The sequence below is a fragment of the Anser brachyrhynchus genome, assembly GCF_964034855.1.
Source record: "Anser brachyrhynchus genome assembly, chromosome: 17".
Taxonomy (NCBI): Eukaryota; Metazoa; Chordata; class Aves; order Anseriformes; family Anatidae; genus Anser; species Anser brachyrhynchus.
The window spans coordinates 3,393,978-3,418,434 of NC_137710.1; the positions used below are offsets into that span (position 1 = coordinate 3,393,978).

Below are 24,457 nucleotides of genomic sequence, written 5' to 3' on the forward strand. Positions count from 1 at the left end.
TTTTCTAAGTTTTACCTTGTCCTGGTATAAGGATATGCATTCCACGATTCCTCTTCAACTCGCAGAGCTGCCTTGGGCAATATTGACCGAAACCAGCTGGGTATGTGCATACCAATGTGGTACACTTTGTGAGTATACTGCCCGTTGCCTCCTGGTCCGTCCATGTACGGCCTGTTTTCCAGGATCTCTACTCCACTGCCTTCCCCACATGTCTCCTCTCTGCTCTTTTTCTGAAAAGGAAAATATATCACACAGTTAGGCTTTCCAATGTTTTGTACGTACCAAGTCTCAAAGCAGATGAAGATCGGGGTGGTTTCTCAGACTCCTGTTGATCACAGTTTTATATAGCCACAAGACCCGTAGCAGCACCTTGGCAGTAAGATTACCAAACCTTGAGATCATAAATGACAGATTTAGATACTCATCTGGCCAACAGAGGAACTGGGATGAGATTTATTAGAGATCCACTACAAATCTGGATTTGACATCTCTAAAGCTATGAGAGAATTTGCACGGAGACCTCATGACACAAATCCCTCCTCTTATAATAGGTAACACATTTCTCTTTCCAGGAGCACACTAAACCTTGGCTCCAGCTTTGAACCACCCAACAGCACAAAAAGCTTTCACATCAGTGGATGACATGGCGAGGGGGAATTTGTCCAACTTGGCACATTCTTGTGGTGGTGTATCAGCGTGAAGAATCACACACACACACAGCACAACACTGCAGTAATAAAAACTGTTTTATGACCTAAACCCACAGGATTTAGGGGTTTGTTGCTTGTGGTCTGGCAGAGCAGCAGCTCTCCAAGAACAGCTTGGAGACTACGTTCTGCTAATTAAGATATTTAGAAGAAAGAACTCAAGTTTGCCAGAATGCACACAGTACCCCCTGGCAGCTTCAATATTTTGGCTTATTTGTAGCACTGTCCCTCATTGAGGGACCTGGCAAAAGTTCCTTCAATAAAACAAACAAATAAACAAACAAAACACCTCATTTCAGTGCTTCTAAAAAGAGCTAGAGGCAAACCAAATATTTGTTCAGCTATAACACATTTCAGCAGATTGGATGATGGATAGCCTTCATCATTTCCAACCAACAGATTCATATTGTTAGTGTTTTTGAACTTTTCAGTTACTGTCTCTGTTTGAGAGGACGGTACTCTGGAAATTAAGAAAAAAATGGAATTATACACAAGAATCAACTGTGAAATATAATGCAATAACAACCTCTCACTTCTGGCAAACAAACAATTCCAAGGAAAACAAGGCTTAACAGAAAATGATTAATAAGATGCAAGCGATCGGCTTCTCATCTTTTGAGGACAGGATGATAAGCCAACAGAGCTATTTAAAAAGAGGGCTATGTACTTCTAAATAACTCTCAGGCGATTTTAAATTTAAACAGCTGCAACCAACAAATCTAAATAACTGACAATCTAAATAGTCATTTTTTCCTACCCCACAAACTGTGAAGTACCGCAAAAGAGAAGCACTTTTTTAAAGTTTACGTCTAACATACTGCTGGCAGTTCATTAAAACACACATCCTCTTAAAACAAATTACTGTCTTTCAGTTCTTATATAAGCATTGACCAAGTCCTGTACAAATATTTATGACAATAACATTAAATAATCTTGATGACCCAAAAATCTGGTTAACTCGAAGGTCTTGGAAAACAAAGCAACCCAGCAGGCATGGCGAATGTGTCAGACAGAATAAGAGCGCAGCATCTGCTCTGAACAGTTGATACAAATTATGGAGATCTAGAGTCTTATTATATGGCAGAAGCACGTGGAAATCATAAGCAGAGGAAATACAGATTCTCCTTGTGCCAAATTACCACATGTGGACTCACACATCAGCTAGATTGAAAACTACTGTTCCAGATTATGTGGTTACCAACAATTCCAAGTCCAATCTACCGGTCCTTGTTTCGGACCAAAACCCATTTAGGAGTTTTTCAAGAAATCCACAGCACCGAGTGGACTCAGCACCTGCTAGGATGGTGCAAAGCCAAACCTGCAGGGAAGAATCCTGTCCCTAGACTTACAGCTGCTTGTATTGTAATGGAAAACCAAAACACTGAAGATTTATTTTGTTTTAATAGCCACAGTTGAAACTGAAATTAAAATGGATAAAAACACTCTTAGGCTTTCCTTGTGGGAATGTGATTTCATGCTTTTCTTTTCAGAGGTATCTCCGAGAAATGCCTTATCCCTCTCCGACAGTTCTCCACTTCTCTGTCTGATCGCCGGAGATGCGGCATGGTGTCATGCTCCCAACGCTTGGAGAGGGAAGGAAGAAGGGAAAACCCTAAATTAACTGAGACTCTTTGGGGAAGTCAGTTTGCATCCCACTTCTGATTTCTGGTTATTTTATTCACTTCTGCACACCTGCAGGAGACCACGAACCCTGTTCTGAGAGCAGTGCATGCTTCCTCCTTCAGCCTTTCCAGATGACCAGCTCCAGCCCACAGCCTCTTTCACCCAATTGCAAACCTCAAGCAAGTTTTGGCCCTATGTGTTCCTCCTGCTTGTCACTTACCTACACAAAAGAGGACAGGGGACAGCAAGAATATTCTCTTAGATGAACGTGAACTAAGAGCTGCACCTCTACATGACAGAAATCAGAGCTGCAAATTTGCATCTTGAACTATCTTTTGAGCAAGGACTGAGTCAGGCCAAACTATATTCAAAACATACCACAATTTATCACTAGGAAGAACGCTACAATCAAAGAAAAACTCTCAAGAAATCCCCACAAAGCTCCCTCCCAGTCCTGCACGCTCTCAATTAGCATACAGAGAGGGCTACAAGCACAGCGAGGTCAGGAAGGAACAGAGGGGCCAGGTTGGATGGTAAATGGTACAATTACTAACCTGTCATAAAGACAAAAATAAGATACATATCTCAGACAATAAAATAAAGACATCAGCAACGCACACTCAACAGACCAGGATGATACTCTGCGCTAAGTGGTTCAGCGAAAGTACACCACTTCTGGAAGTGAAGAGCAATTTGCTTTCAGCCATATAGCCTCTTCACATCTATTGTGACTCAGCTACAGCATGGAGAGGGCTCGTTACAAGGAAGTGGTCTGTAAACAACAATTAAAAAATAACCATTGATTAGGAAAACATTTGGCTTGAGAAGTGTCTGGCAAGCCCTCTCCAAAGACTACCCGTCTGCTGGGAGTGGCTGCTGTGCAGGCATTTTAGGGTCAGTCTTTAAGGTTTCAGCCTCGTAGACCTTGCCCCTACAGAAAGAAGATGCTTTATTTAGCAAATTACCTGTGTTACTGCTACTTGCTACTGACAACAGCATCTTCCCTTTACATAAACATCTGAGGAACAGTCCCCAACAAAATCAAAGAGTAGCTAACAGCTTTTATATGCAAGATATCTAAGCTTTAATCACAGTAAACCGTCTTATATTGTATTACAACAGGAAATCCAGTCATCCCTTTAGAAGTCCCTCTCCTCTGCTGATGCCACTCGATGTTCTGCACAGCCCCATCAATAGCTTTCCAGGACAGATGGTGACACAGATCCCTCCTAGCTAAAGTAATAGCATTAAATTACTCATAACAGGGAACCCAGAGAAGCAGATGCACCATGATTAGCAAGAATGCCAGTTACTTAAAGGGTTCTATTAAAATAAATCTCTTGGCACAGCAGCATAGCATGGGACACAGCACATGACCTCACCATCACAATTACGGAATGAATAACTCCGATGAATGTCGTTTAAACATCGGGCTAGCCTAACCCCATTTATCATCTGTCCTTCACAGCAGGAGACAAGCGGCTGCAAACAAAGCCTTTCGCGAACGACGACGGGGTGATCAGCTTGCAGGTCCTCCATCCCCTTGCCCAGCGAGACACATGCCCGGTGTTTCATCTCCAGAGTAAAGCACAACTGTGTATGGGCTCAAGTCCACACACAGAACATCTCTGCGAAGTCTACGGTTGTGTTGCAAGTGGTTCAGTGCCTTCATTTCTTCTATTTTTATTTTTTTTAATTGTAACTTACTACTTTGAGCAATGCTGCAGAGGAGTAAAGATGGGGTGGGTTGCATGGTGATAGCAGGCAATCCAAGCATTGTTCTAGCTTTTAAAAACAGGTTACGGCTATAATCTTACCTTGTTTACCACTGATTATTGTTTACATTTCAACTCCTCAATCCAAATAAGTTAGACAGTGATTATAAAGGGTTGACATGCTCTAGCTTCACAGTGAAGTTTCTTGGTGCATTACCGCAATATATTTACACAGTGCTGGTGGCTTATTTCAATGACCCATGAGAGTTTTGATTTGAGATTATTCAAGTTATGAAGACTGACAGCGCTACACTTCGTAGACCTATTGTCCATGAATAACGAGGACACAAAACCATTGTCTGGAAACAATAACCAGAACAATTTTTTCCCCTCCAGCTCCCATTAGGCAACAGGATATGTTGATAGTCCAGACAAATTCTCCTGGGAGAATCCATTAAAATAACACTCAAGTCTTGGGATTTCTCATCCCATTTGGACACAGATGCAAGAAGCTTACTGCTGGTAGATGGTTTCAGCTGATAATGATAGCAAAGGCATCTACGTATCCACTGAACAAGAACATGACAACAAATTTCCCCAGAGGATCCTGCTAACACTTCCTCATACTGTTGTGGCAAAGGAGGCTGAGATAACATTCTCTATGGCCAATTACTGGGTTTTGTCGTTTCAGATCCAAAGGCTATCACAAGTGGCAATGAAAACCCCAGAAACAGCCTTGTCCTTTGGGAACCAGAGAAAGCCTAAATTGCTTCATGCAACTCACCAGAAAACAAAATTCCTGAGGCTGCTTAGGATGGATGAATCTGGCCATTTTTGGATAGCTTTTAAGACCTGGTTTCAGCAATCAGAACTTTTTCCCCCATTCTGTTTTAGAAAGGAAGACCAAAGGCTCTGAAGATGTAAAGAGCTAAGGAACAAAATTTAGGATGGGAGAGCAGTAAGCTACCTGTGTTCAGTTTCTTCTATATGTTAAGGGAGAAGTATTCCCAACCATCTCTGGTCGGATGTCATTTAGGCTGACCATGATTTCATCTTCTAACTGATTTTCCAAAGCATTGCCCCCTTCCCATCGCCAACCGCCTGCCCCGATGTGCTCCTGGCACGCACTAAGAAGGTGCACACGCTACGGGGCACACCAGGGCTGCACGCACCAAGAAGGTGCCAGTTACACCACAGCTGGCGCGTTGCAGGTGCATGTAGTGTGATTGCTATTTTACACCCTTCTTACCTCCCCTCATGAGAAGATCCCATCCCTCACAGTTTTTTCACTACTTTGTTAGGTCACAAAAGTCAAGTTTAGGCAGGAAATGAAATTCCCTCCCCTTCACTTTTATGCTTAAAAATTACCTTTTTTTCCCCCTCGTCCTTGATAGACAGGAGTTCAATAACCCTTTCCAGAAATGCTGGGAGAGCTTAGAAGCAATGCAGCCTGTTAGCTGGGCTCACTGTGGCTATACCAGCATCGAGCACCACAAATAAAACAGCACGACAACAAATGCACAGCTGCAGCCATAGCTGCTGCAAGCCTGAATTACACAGCACCTAAAACCAGAAGGCCAACGATAGAGATGCTGGAAAATACCACGAGGTCCCGAACCTAATACATGGCTTATTCTTCGCGCATTTTTCCAGCAGAGGATTTTTGTACGTGGATAACAAGCACGGTGACTGTGTGCACACACATGGGTGTATCCTTTCTGTCTTCAGCTGTCTCTTGCCGCGGTATGACTCAGCGCTGGGTTCTGTTAGCCACTCCTTTTTGATCATTTGAACTGACATCTAATTCATTACGAGCAACCAGCTTTCACCACCACCAACCTCCCATCTGCTGACACAGATATCTCATAGACCAGGCACCACTCGTGCTCAGTGTTTACTGCAGGTACTCCAAAATCAGGTCTTTGACCATGAAAACAAAATGTTGTTTTATCCTAAAAGCGTAGTTGAGCCTTATGCCTCAAACCATTTTTTTTCCCCAAAAAATGCATGTGTCAAAGACCACGAAACATTCAGTTAAGGTGATATCACCTGAATCAGTCTAATACCTGAGGAAAAAAACTTTGTTAGTGCGAAAAAGGAAGGGAGCAGGGGAGATGGTGCTCTTCCACTCTTACAGAAGCCAAGAAGGAAAACTTTTGATCAGATCAAAATTGACATAATTTTATCAGTGCACAGCATCTTCTAAGACAAAACAGGAAGTTACATGAACTTAATTAAAAGTAAAAAAAAAAAAACCACCCACACTGTTATTAATACATTAGGTTGCTGAAGTAGAACAGCACACACAACCTTTGGCTGTCAGTCGAAGGCTTTTGTACTGCACTCAGTAGAGCAAAGTGCCATTAGTGCTACGCATTAGAGAGCACAGGCTCGGCAAGGGAGCAGCCTTTTAAAGGGGGAGAAAGTAACTTGAAGAGACAGAGCTGCTGGCAGGGCTGTGTGTAGCATGCAGATCTTTCAAGCCCCATTTCAACAAATTAACTGTGATGTGGCAATCTTCACGGGGCTTGAGTCGGGACCTTTAACAAGATACGGCAAAACAGTCTGCAGACACTCGGCAGCCCTGAAGCAAGGGAAGGCAGGTCAGCTTCTCTGCTCCTGGTATGCAGGAGTCCAGTGCATGCTTACTGGTTGTATTGGGAAGACAATATTAAAGGAGGCAGGAGAGAGGAACCTTGTTCCCCCCTAGGGCTGGGTTTTAATGGTACTTCTGAACCTGTGCTTTGTGAAGTACAAATCAGAAACAATCCATGTCAAGGGGGACTGACAGGCCTGCAGCAACGTTGCTGGAGGACAGTGAGGAACTCGTGAGTTTGGTTCTTGTTACTCAAACGCAAGGCTTACTGTACCTCTTCGTGCACAGCGACGGTGGCACTACCCATATGGCAAACCAAGTTCCACCGCAGTGGGATTTCCCACTCTCTACCTCCTCTGAGAAGTTGCGGACGCCACAGGACCCTGATTTTGTATACACCACGTGCATCACATTATGAATGCAGGCAACTCCAAGCTGCACCATCCGTTTCCATGGCAATGGGACTGCATCAGCAGTCGGCTGGGTTGAGTTTAGGCCATCCTCACCTCGGCTCCAGCGCTGCACACATATCCCTGCTGCTAACACAAACCAAGTGATGTCACCAGTAACCATGGTGCCCACGCCGAGCTTTCCATGTGCCCTTTGCGCTCTAACATGCATCCTTCACGCATGACAATTGCTTTAATCCAATTAGTGATTGTAAAAAAAAAAAAACTACACAAAGGCCAGTGTCAATACTTATTTAGCAAAGGAAGGTTAGTTCGAGTCAACAGGACAACAATCCGAACACGAAGCTCTACGATAGCACTTCCACTTCTCGTTGCGCTGTACACGTAGGAATGACCTGAAACTGGAGAGAGGGGAAGGAAATCTGTTCCTCGTCAATAGTTTTATTAATGAAGGCAAAGGAGCAGCCGTTTTAAATATCCTCTTTCTAGGTTTGATCAATAGCTGGGCAATGCACAGTGCTTCCTTCCATCTGGGCAGTACCTCTTATCCCAAACATCAGCACTTCACCGGCTGAATATAAAACCTGGTCTTAAGTGCTCCTACCATCCATTTGAAAACAAACAAAAGGAGTCCTAAAACGAGAGTGAGTTGTAAAGAGTGCACATGGAGAACTCAGAAGGCTGCCCAGACAGGCAGGAACCCGGCCACCATACCACGAAAAGACCCTGCCATCTCCCACGCTGCTGTAGCAGATGGCCACACAGGACAGCTCTATCACGACGGAGACATTTCACAAAGACCTAAGACTTTGCTGGCCGTTAGCACAGCCTCGCCAATTCACTCTACCCATTAACAAACCACCTTCATGCCCCCATCCAAGACTGGATTTGGAAGGGATGCTACTTCTTGACAGATCAGAAATCAACAGCATCAACTCTGCGCAGGAAAGGGCTGTCCTGCATGCTCTGCGGCTGGGGGTTACGCTCAGAGCCACCAGGAGGGCCAAGCACCTCCTGCCCTTCCCCTTCCAGCCAGTCTGGTTTCACTGGGCGTACCCAACCACATCACATAATTCGGCAGAAGATTTTGAGAGTAACCATGAAGTCATTGTCATCTGTCTTCCCAATCTAGTATCGCACAGATGAAATTTCCAGGAAGGCTGACCCTTTAGGTCCTCCCATGCTCTGCAGGGAGCTGCCCTCTGATCACCTCCCTGCCAGAAGCAGGGATATTACGGGGCTCTTCCCTTGAGTTTACCAAGCAAGAATTGGGACTATCACACACAAATGGCTGGCCTTTTGTCCCCTGCTTCAATCACTGTGTAATGCTGCCTCCAAGGAGGCAGTAAACACACCAGGAGAAAGAAAAGGATGTCATCCCTGAAGGGTCTTCCTGTCAGAAGAGCCACTTGCTGGTGGGAGGTATTTTAGTGTCCAGGAGATTCTGGGTCTGCTCCTGCCACCCCTTCGCTCTCCTGAGAGCTGCCTGAGGTGACAGTCACAGATCCTGGCATTGCACCCAGCCCCAGGCATGACCAGCAGCTCCACCAGGCTCCGAGGGCAGGGCATCGCCACCAGGAGAATTCAAGATACAGGGAGAATCCTGCAAGAAATCCCAGCCAGCAGAAGCAGAACAAAGCTGGACCTGCAGAAGGCCCTGTCCCAAAGAAAGGACTGCTCTCACCCAAGCAAGCACAGGTTACTTGTGCCTCATCTGCAGCACCATCACTCTTGGCTGCTTTTCTTGTAATGTAAGACATATTCCTAAAAAAAGCCCTAAAAATTAAAGCTGGGACAGGTTGTCATCAGCAGGCTCTTGCAAGACAGAGCACAGGTATGCACAGCGTCAACTTGTAAAATATTGTATGCGCTGCATTATTTAGAATCGGGTCTAGAAATTAATGAAGCTGTTTGTACAATACCAGGATATTTTGAGGACAATCAATTGCACAGGACTATAAATAATTTACAGCATTAAGAGAACCGTTCTCATGGCCACTCATTAATCACCCCGCCTTACAAAGACACCCAGCCACACTCCTACGGAGCCAAGGCTGTATGTGCCAGAGGCACATGAATTAGGAATCACTTTATTATGGAGATACCTCAAACTTGTTTACCCCACACGCTCCATCTTTCAAAATGTCTGCTACACTTCCAGCACAATATTTCATCTTACCTCAAGTATTTCCTTCCCTGTCTTTAAATGGATTTTTCACTGCATTAGTTATTCCACAGACACTGTCCGTGAGGATTACTGTCCCTAGTTTAGAAGGAGAAAAAGCAAGTTGCCCATTATTATGCTGTGAGTCAGAGATGAAATTTCAACTCCCTGTTTCGGATCAATTCTGATCCTCCGACTACATCCCAGATTTTAGGAACCTAGTGCAACTATTCCCCAATAGACTGTACACTAAACTACCAGAGGACTGGCTCAAAGAAATCCCCGGAATTTTCCTAATACCTAATTCATCACTTGCCTTCAGATCTTAGAAGTAAGGACCTAATGCAGATCAACAATCAATATTTTGTTCACAGGTAGACAGATCAAATTTTCTTTCATAAGAATAAAAATGAAAGAGAAGGAAAAAGGATTTTTGACAGCCGCAAACCCAGTAGGATTATCAGTGCTGCATCTTTTATTAAAACTAGTACAAATCTGAAGTTTAAAATCATGCTTTGTTATAACCTTATCTCATCTTCACTGAGTTTTGTTGGAGAGCAGAAGCATGCAGACTGTAAAAGCACCATAGCTCATTACTCTAAAATAAAAACTTTCTTCACCAGGTATGGAATAGCAGCCAATTTAAGAACTGTTCCAAGATAATGACTACAAAAGAAAGAAAAAAAAGAAAAAAAAAAGGAAAAAGTTTGCTATTTCTGTAGGGTTTTCCAAAACATTAATCTATATGGTTGTCAATGTCAACTCCTGCAAATTGGACTTGAAGTCTAGTAACCCCAAATGCAGCCCTCCCTTGATCCAGAAGCAATGCAAGTGTGAGCATCTCCGTGTCCTCTTTCATAAGGGCACAAGCCCTTGTGATCAAAGACAAAAGGTTACAAAAACCAGAGGAGGAAGAGAGAACATAAGAATCACAGGTTTTGAATCCTGCAGCATAGAAATTCACTGAAATCCTCAAACCAGGATTTTGCTTTTAGGAGACTCTGCATCTTCCAAGGTCTCCGGAGCTGTCAGCGGTGTCACCTGCTTTTGAAATTAAAGCATACATGTCTATCTGTCCAGATGGCCAAGGCATCTGCAAACGAAACGAAAAAATAATCAGCCATCCTGTTCTTCGGTGTCCAGAGATGAAGGGTTGCTTTGCTTTCCCCCACTCAATCTTGCACCATCTGCTGAGCCTGCTGGCAATTGCCAAGTGTAGCTAACAGTTTAAGGGACAAGACTTTTGCACCCAGATATCAGCACATGGCCTCAAAAATTACCGAAAACGGGCTCTGTGGTGGAGCCTGTTCCCAAAGGCCCTGCCTGAGAGCCTCAGCCAAAGAAAGGCGAACGCAGGGCAGCGCGGGGGTCTGGAGCCCGCGACGACCGACACACCACCACCTTTTGGAAGGGAGGAAAGCGACTGGCGGCGCTCCACCGGCACTACGACAGGTGAGCACAGCACACCGCAGATGCTTGGAAACACACTCTGAATTTTCAGCAAAGCCAATAAATGCAGAGCCCTGAGGGACTGTAGAAGACGGGCCCATGTTAAAAGATGCGAAGAGCCCTCGACGCCCAGGATCCCGGCCAAGTTCAACGGATAGTGCTGAGCAGATGGCTTTTCCTAAAGAGATTGCCACAAACAAGGGCCAGAGTCCTTCCCCAGCTGTGGACCTTCAAAGTGCCGAATAACAAAGTATTACTGTTATTAGCTCATAAGGATGAAGTAGCATCTTAAAATAACTCCCATCCTCAAAAGGCAATCACTAGGTCCGAGCAAGTCTTTCTAAAATACGCGCTGTCTTGGGAGGCAGGTCACAAGTACCCAGAGAAATCTCCTTGGAGCAAGAGAGGACTGAAGCTGTTTACAACAGAGAAACAGAGAAAGCAAGCTGTGCACGCTGGTATAAATATAAGATTTAATAATGTGAGGAATCCTCTCGTCTTATGCAGGGGTCAGAAGGGCAATGGTCTCTCGGAATCCCATGCCATATGGAACTGCAGTAATGAATGGTATTATGACAATAAATGGGCTGACCTTTGGCTAATAACATACTGATCTTCCTACGAATGCCTTCAGATCTTGGAATACAAGCTTTTAGGAGACAGAGACTTAATATTAAAATGTGTGTTGTTTCTGGGGCAAAGGGGGGACACAGAAAGTACATTCCCTAAACACACAAGAAAAGAAAGCATATGTTACAGGACAGGATAGCTGCTGAGACAAATATGCAAACATCTAGAAGAGAAATAATTAAGAGTTCCCTTAATAAGATTTATCTAAAGTGTCACAGAGAAAAAACAGAACAGTCCTATCCTTTGTGCCCAAGAGGCTTCACAGTCCTTGCAGAGACAGAAACATTGCACATGCCTTTGGGGTGATACACAGAGTCAGAGAAGACATCCATGACAGAGTCCTTGGTTCAGCATTTCTTCAGAAAGAAATCCCTACAGATGCTTGGAACAGTCCCCTCCATCAACTGTTTGTGCTTCATTTCGGGTCTCCACTGCCAGCACTTACCCAAGTAGCTTTCTGCTTATGTTAGGACAGGAGCCTGCAGTTCCTCCAGTTTCTCCTTGCAGTCCTGTGGGCAAGTCTGCAGGTCAAGTTTATCTAGACATCTCTCCCCCTTGGAAGCAGCAGTGGGATTTTAAATGCGTGCATACAGATCTTATGAAAAAAATTACACTGTAAAACTCTTATCTAGAAAAGAGATGCAAAGAGTGATTTCACTGGTTTGATATATTTTTTGCCTTTTATGCATCAGAACGACAGGCCACACTAGACAGGAAGATCACTGATTCTGAGTTCAGATATAAAAATTAGTATGTTTTAATTGGATAGAAAAAGAGAGAAAAGTGCGGCTATGATGAAAAAAAATGAACCACAACCACTGTGCACATGGAGGAGCTGAGACCTAACTGCTCCGTGGCTAACGCAGCAAGGGCTCCCAACCCAATGACGCCAACAACACTGCGTGAGAGGTTTCCCATGAAAACAGTGATACTGATAGACTAAAATTTAATAGAAGAAAGCTATTCAGTTTAGACCTGCTAGGCTTCAAGCAACTGAAGGGTACATTAAGCCCTTTGCTGTAATGTAAAATTAACTTATTTATGGAAGAATCTAAGTGCTACTTAAAGTACTGAAATCACTGTCTCTGTAGATAGTATTTCAGAAGCTAGCAGAAAGCAATACTTGAGAGACTCCTTTTTTCTCCACCCTCCACCTCCCCCAGAAAAGAGGAAAAACCAAAAGGAAGCAGCAGGCCACTCATCTCGGTTTTCACGGGTTTACAAACCAGCTTGGGGAACTTTAAGCACAAGAGGAGCTTCAGAGCAACGTGGGCGCGGACACAATGATTTATTGTATGTCTCGCCTGCCGAGAGGCACAGTGTACCAACAACAGTTTATAATAATGTGCAATTTTAATTCTCCCGTCCTGCAAACATGGTAAATGCAAGTACAGCCTGTCCTGGCTCAAAGGAAAGATCCTTTGCTACTTGGGCATGACGCTGCTTACATCAAAACCGGTGGAAATTTTGTTATGGCTTGCAACACGACGGAGGGACTGTTCCCTCCTGAAAGGAGATGAAAGGACCTTCCACTGCAAAGGCAAAAACCTCCATAGAAACGTCTTTAAAACGTGACCACAATATTACAGCTTGAGTCTGAACGCCCATGCCAACATGGCTTGGAGGGCCTAATTCTGCAAAAAGGGTTCCCAGAGGAACTGCATGGAGCAGCTGTTTCATCCCCAGGTGGGAAGATCTTTTTGGAGATCTTTAGCTGGGAGGATGCTGAAATCCGGGAGAATGATTTGATTGCTCTTGAAAGAGCAGCTTTCTACCAACTGGTTTGGAGCTTAATAGGGAGCTTCACTCATGAGCTTGAAGTTAAATGAGTGATCATCTTCAAGGACATGCTTAAGACTGCCTAAAACCCTTGAGGAATACTTGTGACATATCCTTTTTACCTTGTTGGAAAACTGCTTCTTACAGAACGGGCTGATTGGCGTCTCCAGTGGTAACAACACCGTACTGTATGCAACAAATGTCTTTGAAATGAACCTTTTGCTCTTAAGAATTGCTCCTCTCCCCAGGAACTACTTTAAATGGTTCTGTTCTACACATTTCAGACAAACATTTTTAAGAAATGCCTCTACACTGCTGTTTTATACAGATATCTCTGCTTGTTCCCCTAAGGAGGCTCAACCTACACGGCTTGCTTCTCCTGTGACCTCCCCACACATTTCAGAGGCAAAATAAAAGACAGACACGAAGCACTTTCCCATTCTCTGAAAGGAACGCAAGTCATGCTCCCCACTGCTCTCTCCCCAGCAGCTGTCTCACAGACAAAACCTCCACTTCTAAATCACACTGAAGAAAAAGGACATTTTATAGCAAGGTCTAGGAAAAGCTCCCATTGAAGCCAGCAGTAATCTTTCCACCAATTTCAAGAAGCAGATCCCTACTTAATACTAATAAAGAGAACATAAACTCCATATACTACTGTAAGTGGCTTTCCTGGTTTTGATAATTATATTTTTTTTGAGCTAAGACTACTTTCAGTGTAAAGCGCAGCTAACTTTTCCTCTTGTACTACTCATACACATAACAGAGCAAAGTCACTTGCTTGCCACGTACTTCACTTCTGTAGCTCACCTGCATCTTGGGCTACATCCAGCATCTCTTACTGCCCTGCGCCGGGTAGGTGGAGGGAGATCAGAGACGTGACAACATCACTTCCCAGCACACCAGCTACTGCACCTGACCCATGAGGAAAACTAATTTTGCTGCATATCAAAGGATTAGAAAATTAGAAGCAGGGCTGGATGGAGGTGTAGTTTCTGATGTAGTTTCCTGGGCCAATGAACCTCCCCCCTGCACGAAGCCCTAACGGCATGTCCAGTCCTTTGACATGAAGATATGGCCAAAATCACTGTCAAGTGAACAAAGTGGAGCCCAGTGCTCCGCATTAATTATTTTAACTGCTGAAAGCGAACAGCAAACTCATCCCACTGACCAAGTCCTCCACAGTCAAATAGTTCGTCTGACAGCAGGCCTCATGCAGGCACTCCCCAGTTAACAATTCATCCTCCGTTAAATTAGGTGGGCTCTTCCTCCTTAATCACATCGTTCTCCTGCACGCTCTGCTGCTCGCTGAGGAGTTCTGCACAGCTAACACACTGCTTCCATTAGCCAGCTCTTTATTTAAAACAGCTGGGCTAAATTTGGAAGAAAAAACTTGTGACAAAATAGTTACAACAATATTCAAAGCTACTACAGCATCAGGAAAAGCTAGACAAAAATGATGCCACCTAGGAATAATGTTTACTAATTTATGTTCACATTTAGGCTAAACGCACAAAGATGATACATATCCTGGAGTAGTGTCAGAAAAAAAACACTGTTATCACTCGAAAACACGTACCATACGCTGTTTTGGCAGTCAAGTCCAAGTGTATTAGTCCACAAAGAAATACAGTTGGACGGTTGGGGGAGAGAAGGGATAGAATTGTGCTTTTGCTATATATTTTTCCTTAAATTTAAGTCATTTTAGGTTTTGAACCAAAGTGGATTCTGCTAGCATTCATCCCGCCACAGAAAGAGGAGGTCTACTGCCAACTCAGTATTAGACGTGTGCTTTGTTGGATAAGCAAAATTAATTTTTATTTAAGGTGCGGGACAATGAAATAACTCTTCAAATTCATTTCCTTTTAAAAACGCTCCCAGTTGGATTTCAAACACTGGGAGAACATGGGCACAGAGGATCTGAGTTATAAAAAACCAACATTTTTATTAACTGTTTTATTGAAGAGAGGGGATTTAACAAAAAGTCCCACCAGTATTCAACAGCCTATTAAAAATAACATAAGTTTTATGCCTCGACTGATTAGTATCTGTCTCATAGTGGCACATAAGAAATACCACATCTAGATTTTTTTTCCCCTAAATTCCAAGTTACGCCTGTTTCTTCCGTGCAAAAGAGCACAAGCCTTTGGTTTGCAGATGGAGCTGGCATCATCAGTTACCGCAGCCTGGCTGGGAAGCAGTGGCTGCGTAAGCCCTACAGCCCAATCACCTCCAGTTCGGTTCCCAAAGCCCTAGGCTCAATACTTCCCTTCTCCTGAACGGCCTATCCGTGAGCCAGTATTTCCCCAGGCAGGACGAACAGAGGTTCTCTAATTTAAGGACAAAAGGAGGCAGAACTTCAGGAATTTATAACTGGAAGTTTGTATTCCTTTTTCCCCCTGCTCAGAAAACCTCAAATTTAAAATAATTCATTCTCCACATGCTCTTCCACACAAAGCCCTGTGTCAGCCTGCACCAAACACACCAGCAGAAACGTTACTGACCTGTATCATGTACAGCTGCGCGATTCGATATTCTTCCACGCTCATCGGAAGAGGAATACGATACTCCTTTATAAGCATTTTGAATACAAAATCTTTTGTCCTCTTAGAAACACAATCCAGAAGCTTTTAGTAAAGGCTCCTTAAATAATGGCAAGCAAATGCATTGAGGATCCCTGAAACAGAGCGAGAGAGAGCAGCAGTTATTTTCCATTCTTATTGGAGAACATCCTACCAAGAAAAAAATAAATAAATGAGCTCAAACGTTAATTTTTGTAATAGCAATAAGCTTAATAGCAGAGACGAGAATCCCTGGAGTGTTACCAGACCCTTAATATCAAATTGAACAGAATCTTTTAGAGGAATTTTGATTTGCTTCATGGGATACCATTAAAGCTATTACCCTCCTGACCTTTGCCACCGTATCAATCAGACTTTCATATGCAATAGCATCTCCATGGGAGAGATGTGACAAAAGCTCACAATGAATAGGCAGACCTTTAGTTGCTAGACAATAAAGTATCTTTCCAGTGTCAGCAACACACCAGAGATGCATCTACTCAAACGTATCAGGTTTTATCTTCTCGCGCTCGTTCAGCTGCAAGAAAAGGCAGTAACTGGACTCCTTCAACCCTCAAAAACTCCATGGCAAAGAATGTCATTTGGATTCTAACAATGAGGACACCCAAAATGTATTTTTCTTCCCTCTTTTATTTGGAATTACTGTCTTGGTAGGATCCATTCTTTTCCACCTCCAAATAGTCTACAGGCAAAATCCTCCCATCATCGATGGTAACGTCAAGACTCATTTTTACACTCTTGCTGCATAAGAATACAGCCAAAGATCAAAGTGCAACCAAAATATCCCATCGTACCCAGCCCTGAGGCAATTTAATAAAATTATTGCTTAAGAATATAGGGAATATAGCATTTACTACACCAAGGGTTAAAGCAGTTTCAAAACAAATGTCCTTAAGGTTCCCCAAAGGCTGTAGATAAAGGCAGTGAAATAATCTAAGGAAGGGGAAAAAACAACACTAGGGAGGAAGAGAGGGCACAAGGGGTGAAGTTGCCTGCTATCAGCACTTTGATGGCTGCTTTCCTAGCACGGAAAGCACTCGCCTGGTTCCTTTTCGTCACCAAAACTCCCCTTTCTGCTGTGCCTGCTTACTGGGAGTCCCCAGAAACAGCTGCTGGAGGGAACGTGGCCCCAAACCCTACGCCTGGGGAAAAAATCCCCTAATCAAAACCACCGACTTATCTAGAGGATTAAACTGCAGCCTGGGAACCAGGAAACTCCCCCCCCCGCTATCACGGCTATCCATACATCTCGCTGTTTGCACAGCACTTCACTGACCTTTTACGAGGTTCAGAGAGGTTAAAACACATGCCCGCGATCACAGAGCAACCAGGGGCGAAACGCGGCGTTGTAACCCAGGTCTGTGACTCCTGATCTGCTCCAACCTCTCCGCCACACCTGGCCCAGCACCGAGCTCATGCAGGGGCACAGACCACCGCCACCACGGGCCAGCCACAGGCTCTGCACAACCTGGGGCTGCTCGCTGCCATTCGATTGCTGCGTTTCTGGTTTGGCCGTAAAGCCCATCCATCCTGGACCGACTCTTCTGGAACGAGCTATCCGCCTGGTGCCGCACCAGCCGAACAATTTGTTTTCAAATTCAATTCCGTTTCATTTTATTGCTGTCAGAGTAATCTGTGTGTATGTACGCGTGGAGGGGGGGAAATAATAAATAATAATAATTTATCTTTGCCATGCAAACTCCGTGGAAAACAGTTCTGGGAAGGCTGCGCTGCCCAGCGCTGCCGTGCCTACACGCAGGCGTCTGCATGTCCACACGCACGTGCAGGATTTCCTCCATCAAGCTAATCCTCCAGAACAGGTGGGGATAATCTCATTAGGTGGGTTTTAATTAGTGTCATGGCAAAGAACAACAATAACCTCCGTAAGATGGATCTTAAACACCATCCCAGATCTGCACTGGTGAGATGCCAGGATCCCAGCTCTTGGAGCTAATGGCGGTGGGAGACTCAGCAATGTGGCTGGAGCAGTTCTTTATACTTTAGAGGTCTTTGAAAATCTGATTTAAAAGCTTCTCCCCCCAAAAAAATGCTCTGAAAGTGATTCTCCTCCCACCAAAAGAACGTCAGTCATGTCTGCCTGTGCTGCTTGCTAAAACCACGATATTTCCTATCGATTGGAAGAGACGAATAAAACAAAAATAGAACCTTAAAAGCAATGAAATGGCAGGAAACCAGTACCAAGAAGGAAAAAATGTGTTTATAATGAAGTGCCAGGCAGGCAATAATTCAGATGGCCAAGACACGGGAGAGACTGCTTTATTACAGGCACAAAACCCAACTGTTTTGGCCCCAAGCAGCTCAGCAGCAGCCACCGACAGCCACCGACTTGCTCGAGTGCACCAGACTCGAGGAGCATGGCTGGTCCCAGCCACAGGTCCTGGTCCAGCTGGCCTCAGCTTTCCACTTTCCTGTGGTCAGTAGGGTTTGGTTCAGCCTGCAGGTCCCCAAGGGGCAGCAGGAGCTGCTGCTGTGCCTGCGGAAAGGCAGCGCTCCCAGGGACTGCTCCGGCAGCTGCCCTTTGCAGCCGGACCCGAAGGCTGGGCAGAAAGCGGCCCTGGAAATACCCTGGGCAATAGCGAGAGGCAGGTTTCAACCCCACACTGACTGTGAGGGAGGTGCAAAGAGCATGCAGGACAAACCTGCACTTTCAGGCAACTCACAGTGGCCTCCTTCCAAAGCCTTGGGGCTTTACGGAGAATCAGAGCTCACCAAGACCGCTTACTGTACTGCCCAAACAAATCAGAGAGCACAGCAAACACTGCAGAGAGAAGAGAGAGCCCTTCTGGGAGACGGGGAGCCACGACACAGCTTTGGAAATCAGGTCTCACAACGTGGTTTGTGTCCCTGGCGCTCACCCCCATCCAGCCGCGTTTCGATGGCAGGCTGGGTTTCGGCTGCCCGGCCTCCGAGCACCAAGCTGCACCTTCCACGGGCGGCACATTCGTGCAGGCCGTTATTCAATTTGTACACAGAGCTGTAGTAACTGTGCGAGCCAGGAGCATAATTTTATACCTCAATTATTTTAGAATCAGGCTCTCAAAGCATCATAATTACGCCACAGAGTCAATATCCTGCCCCGATGAGTCAGGTCCACCTTTGAGATATTGTTTCAGGCTGGATGAAGGCTAAGGCACCGTGTGCTGCATTTCCTTCTCGTTTTCACATTTTCCCTCGCAACAATGGCAAGCTTCTTAAGGAGGTGCCCTTTCTTTAAATGGGGGAACCATCAGGATCTGCAGAAGCTGAGCAGATCGAGAGAGCCAGCGAAATCCTCAGCTTAGCCCCCGAACCTGGTGTCTGGGCAGTCACTTCGGGAGCATCAGGGCCAGCCTCCCCGTTGCTAAACGAGGTCGCAAAGGGCTGATGACAACCGACAGCTTGCAATTAAGGACTAAGAGCTAGTGTGTGAAGGGTATTTAAACTGGGCTATTTAAGTCCAGGAGGCCAAACCACGGCCAGGCTTGACAGGCTGCCCCTGAAGGGCGTGGAAATTGAGCGTTAGAACAAAAATCCTGGCTCCTCTGCACGTCAGCTGGGCCCAGCGCAGGAAAACCGCTCACACCGGTACATTGAGGCTATAAAAGGCCCGTTCCTGCTCCGTTCCCAGCTGACTCCCCGAGCTGTCACCTCAACAACTGATTTTTGACCAGCTCTCCTTTTCTGTGCCCCGGTTGCTGAGCACAGGCTTTTTTAGGACTGGAAGGAGCTCAAGCACTCCAGCCACAACACACCTCATGCCAGGGCTGCCAGTTTCTGTGTTCAGGAGGGAAGAAATAAAGTCCTGGAAGCAGAGAGCGGCTGTAATGAGCTTTTCCTAGCCTCACACAGGAGGCTCGTTTTACACTATTATAAAGTTTAAGGACTCACGCTAGGGAAGAAAAACCCATCACAGAGGGTCACACAGCAGCCAGCGGCAGAGGCAGGTCCCAGCCCTGGGACTGCGGTCTCAGGCTCTGATAAACCATTGCCTGCTCAGGGCTGTGCTGCCTTTTGAAGCTGAGAAAGCCTCTCACTCATCAGCTCAGCTACTGTACAATTTTCCTTGGAATATTTTCACTGAGAAATGAGAGATATTAAAAAACCAAAAACCTGTAAGAAACAGTTAAAGGTAAAAGGACAAGCAAAGATATTACCTGGAGTCCTCACCTACCTTCCTAAAGACTTCCTTTGGGTTTTCTACATCTCCTTAACCCCCCAAACAAATGCCTCCTTGAAGAAAGTGATATTTAAGAGACGTTCGCGTTGGTCCCAAGTGTATCAAACACTTGCACCTTTGGGAAGCAGCACCAGGCTTAGCAGCCTGGCCACCACCACCCCGCTGCAAAGTTCCCTGAAGGAGAATACAGTGCCCTCGCAAAACGGGAAGCGCTGCATACATATTGCACTCTGATTTATTTATGCCATTAGAAGAAGCTGCAGAAACGTAAAAGATCCCTAGGACTTAAGTCAGCATTTTTTAAAGGCAGCCTCAACACTCACACCTTGATTAATGCAGCAGCCTCCCTGCTGGCCCCAAAGCAGCCTTGCTCAGCCTTACCCATACAGAATATCACTGCTGCAAAGACCCTTAGTTATAATTTTGACCGTATCACCCCTCTTATTGGCACCTCTTTGCCAGCAGTATCTCCTTTACCACATCAAACCTCTACTCCCTCTCACCTTCAACCCCTTCAGTCCATCCCTCTCTCGTTCAGCACTTAGTGGTCGACCCCGGTTTCCAAGGAAGGCTGTCAGCCTTCATTTCCCTGAACAAAAAATCCCAGAGAAGCTCCCTTTGTCCTCGCTCTCCCTGGCTCTCAGAAGAAGCTCCCCGTTAGCATCTGGGAGGCATCACTGCCGAACCCTGCTCAGCAACCCTGGCTGGCCAGCGCCTACCTGACCCGCGGCAAGGGCTGCGGTGCTGCAGGGCACAACCCACGATGCCGACCAGCCCAACCTCACGACTGCCAGCCCCATCCAGCAGCTGTCTGACGGCGAGGGTCTCCTCGTCTGGGAAGGCGTGATGCTCACTGCGGGACCGGCTGGAGCACGACTGTCTCCTCCAATCACAGGAATGGCCATCGCCACGTAAAGGTCAAGGGGAAAGCACAGTTTATGAGGGCTTTCCAGGCAGATGGATACTGAGTGCTTGTGCTTTATAATCCCCTCCTCTCTACCCTGCTGAAGTGATCACCCTGCACAGGCTGGCTGAAAGGTTAAAAAAATAAATAAAATCTGTTTTGTGGCTATTTGTGGCTACCATTATTCGCAATAACACTCAACGCTGCACGCAAAACTCTCCCTCACACACACACGCACGTGTGCAATATATAAACTGAAGAGACAGAAGAGACTGAAGAGACAGGCTTTTTTTAAATCAGCAGTTTTCAGTTTTAGTACTCCGGTCATATCTGCTGACTGGCAGCTACGCAGATTTAAAAATTCATCAGGCCTTGAAAAAAAAAATAAATTAAATGTTAAAGTTCCTTAAAAGTTCACGGCTCATGCTATTACTGATTGAAGGATACCGTGTCGGTAAGTAATGTTCTTTGTAATCATTCATCTTAATCATCCATCTCATCTGTCACATCTTTTTTAAATAGAAGTTTTTTATGCAGATGCTTACGCACCCGAGTTTCAAGACTGAGTTTAGGTCACGTCCAGGAGTGAAGGAGAAGCTAGCGAACATTTACTTGCCCACATCACAACGGCATCACCCAGCCCTGGGAGCCCAGGGCTCCTGCCCTGCCTCCACCGTGTCCAGCCATAGCCTGCAATGCAGTCAGTAAAAAAAAAAAAGGCAAGGGGGGTAAATAAAATAAAAAAGGAGGAGGAGGTAAATGCAAGCATGCCTGGAGAACAATTTTCCTCAGGTGTAAGCTTCAGGACAAGCTCCCCAGGGTATTTCAAATGCAGGTAGCAGTGCAAAGGGCTGAGGACAAAACGCTGCTCGAAAAGGAAGGCACAGAGAGTGAACACAACCCGCATTTACAGTACTTAATCTTTTTTCCATTATTAGATACAATTTGACGTCACTTATAGAATTTAAGAGCTCATTGTAAAGCAGACGTTTATTACAACAGAAGGATGGAATCGGTCCAAATGCAATATAGCTACACTGGAGCTATTAAATCTTGTTATAGTTCACTGGGCAGCCAAATACTAGCTTGAAGCAATGAGAGGGAAAAAGAAAAAAAAATCATCACACCACACCAAAGCACCTACACACCCTTTTCCCTCCTTAAATATTCAATGATATTGTACCGTCTCTTCATATTTTCCATTCCTGTTACTTCTTTAACATTTGGGGAGAAGCACAAACCTGACTCCCTCCCTTCGGCCTTACGAGCGATGCTGCAGTGGTGCTCAGCAGCCAGCCCTCTACTCACATGCTGACTTCAAGGGGACCAGGTAAAGTCCATCAGCAGAACTTTGGCTGGAAAATTAATGTTTCAAGTCATGCCATGCCTGGAGGTTATGCAATAATGAACTAATAAAGAAGCCATTAAAAGGACTAATATGCACAGTGAAGTCACTGATGAGTTCAGAGGGAAAGACAAACCAGTCTCTAATCCTTTTGCTGATGCTGAGGGATAAAACTGAATATTAAAAAGAATGCAATAGAAATTAAAGGTTAAAAGTTTCCAAGTAGTCTCTGTGCTCTGCACAAACAGGGCAGCTGCAAAACCCCGAGTTCGGTGGCCTTACGCAGAGCCAGGCTCCTCCATTTGGCTGAGCTGCAGAACCCGGGCAGACCCTGCTTTTCCCCGGCTGCTCCGAGCCCAAGTCCCTCACTGTCACCTGCTGAAAATAGGCAGAGATTAAACACACGCATGTAAATAGAGATGTGTCATATAGATTTTATGTATGTATGTATATATAGACACGTACGTGTACACACACACTTACAGAAACAAAAATAAAAGCACTGACGATGTGATAACTGCAGTGTGTTGGCTGAAAACAGACTGAAAATTGCTGGGGTGGGATAAAATACTGTAAAGAAAATCTATGCAACGCTACAGGCATACAGTGATGGACAGTATTTTGCTTTTATCTGGGACACGTCCATTAGCTGAAGGCCACTGCCATGCAGAAGTCTGGGCACTCAATGGACAGTGGCGGCAGGGAGATGGGATGCTGGCCAAGTTAAATAAATAAATTAAAAAATTAAACACCAAACATGTCTAATTTCTAAGATAGCTCTGGGAGACTATTGCATTTACACCTCACACCTTTGGTTGCTACAATCCCTCGTCCTGAAGGAATTGAGGACAGTGAACAGAGAGAGCACTTGGTGCAGTCTCCACTAGTTTTTCAAGACCTCGCCTGGATTAAAGAAGTGAAAGAAAAGCCAAGAACAAGCCCAAACATAACCATGCTCTCCACGATCCATGCAACAACCCTTACACCTAGCTCACAGAAGTGCTGGCAGCAGCATGACACAAAAATTTAACCAGGAGAAAGACAAAGAATGAACCAGAGTCAAGGGACGACCTCACCTATCTAACTCAAGCCATCATCCACCTCTCTCTCCATTAGCTGCTGCATTAGAGATTGCATTAACGCTACAACATACCCTCTTTTTTTCTTATTTTTTTTATAATTACATTATTATAATGACAAGAGCAAGAAGTCACGAGAGCTCCTACTCTGTCATCTTAGCAGTCACCATGCATGCCAGTAATTTCAAGGGTAAGAAGTTCTGGGAGCAGCCGGGCTGAGGTGCAAGAGCTCTGCAAACCTCTGCTGTGCAGCCCCCCAGAAGGTGCCCAGGATGAGCACAGACCTACCGTGCTCAGACCTGCTTTGAAAACAAGTGGTCTTACAGCTAGAGCTGCTCAGGAACCAGGTCTATTTCTCTAAAAAAAAAAAGAAAAAAATGTGAATGAAGAAATATACTTCAAGCTGCAGAACCAAGGAGTCTCAGTCTGCAGATTATTTACAGATGTAAAAGGCTTTTGCTGCCTAACCTAAGTTATTCTCACTACAGTTCATGCCTCTCCTTTTGTGCCAGTCTCAGGAGAAGTTAACTATTCTTCTGCAAATCCCATTTTCATATTGAAAAATATATGCCTCTCTCCCTCGTCTTTCTTCTGAATTACAAACTTTCAGTCTCTCCTCAAGGGTCACATTTTCCAGCCCTCTTCTGATCCTTCTGCTTCTTTACCCCTCCTCCCACTGATCCACCACCACGGCAGACCTGAAGAAAAAGGATAACGTTTCTTTCATACATCTTTCATATGACTCTTGCTCATATATATTCCTGCATGACATTTGCCAATGGCATAAAGCAGCTGATGGCCACTCAGTCCAAAACCCATTGCAGCCTCATCTCATCTCCCGCAGAAAGGCAACCACACCAGTCATTCCCCATTACACAGTTTATTCATGGGTCTTTGCAATCATTTTACCAAATTATAGCCCATTTCAGACGATTGCCCAAGGTTAGTTTGAATTTTTATCCTGTCCTCCAAATATCTGCAGACCCACTAAAGCTGACTCTGAGACACGAGATGTCTATTTCCAATTTGGGGATTTGAGACAGCACCAAACAGACCCCGGACTGCTTCCTTTGTAGCTCCCTATCACACTGAAAGGGGACATCAACCACAACTCCAGTTTTTCAGTAGTTACAGTCTAGATGGAAATAACATTTTATTACCTCACTTATGAAAATATCACGTGGAAAAGGGAATGAACATTCATAGCTGGTTTTAAAAGACTATTTCGTAGAGGGAACACTGTATGATTGCAAAGTCAGTGTTATAGCGCCGTAATATTTCATGCTGGTTTCATTAG

The 24,457-nt window shown here is 44.9% G+C and overlaps 1 protein-coding gene across 14 annotated transcripts in view; it reads right to left on the reverse strand.

Annotated features, from left to right (window-relative positions):
- Positions 1-24,457, reverse strand: part of PITPNM2 (phosphatidylinositol transfer protein membrane associated 2) — a 132,286-nt gene that overhangs the window by 50,152 nt on the left and 57,677 nt on the right. For all 14 annotated transcript variants that reach the window (XM_080558876.1, XM_080558875.1, XM_080558870.1 and 11 more), the window contains 2 exons: positions 15,578-15,750; positions 16-230 (listed from right to left, as the gene is read on the reverse strand). In XM_080558876.1, coding sequence (XP_080415002.1) covers positions 16-230; positions 15,578-15,655 — 293 coding nt within the window. In that variant the 5' untranslated portion in view covers positions 15,656-15,750. The remainder of the gene's footprint in view (positions 1-15; positions 231-15,577; positions 15,751-24,457) is intronic.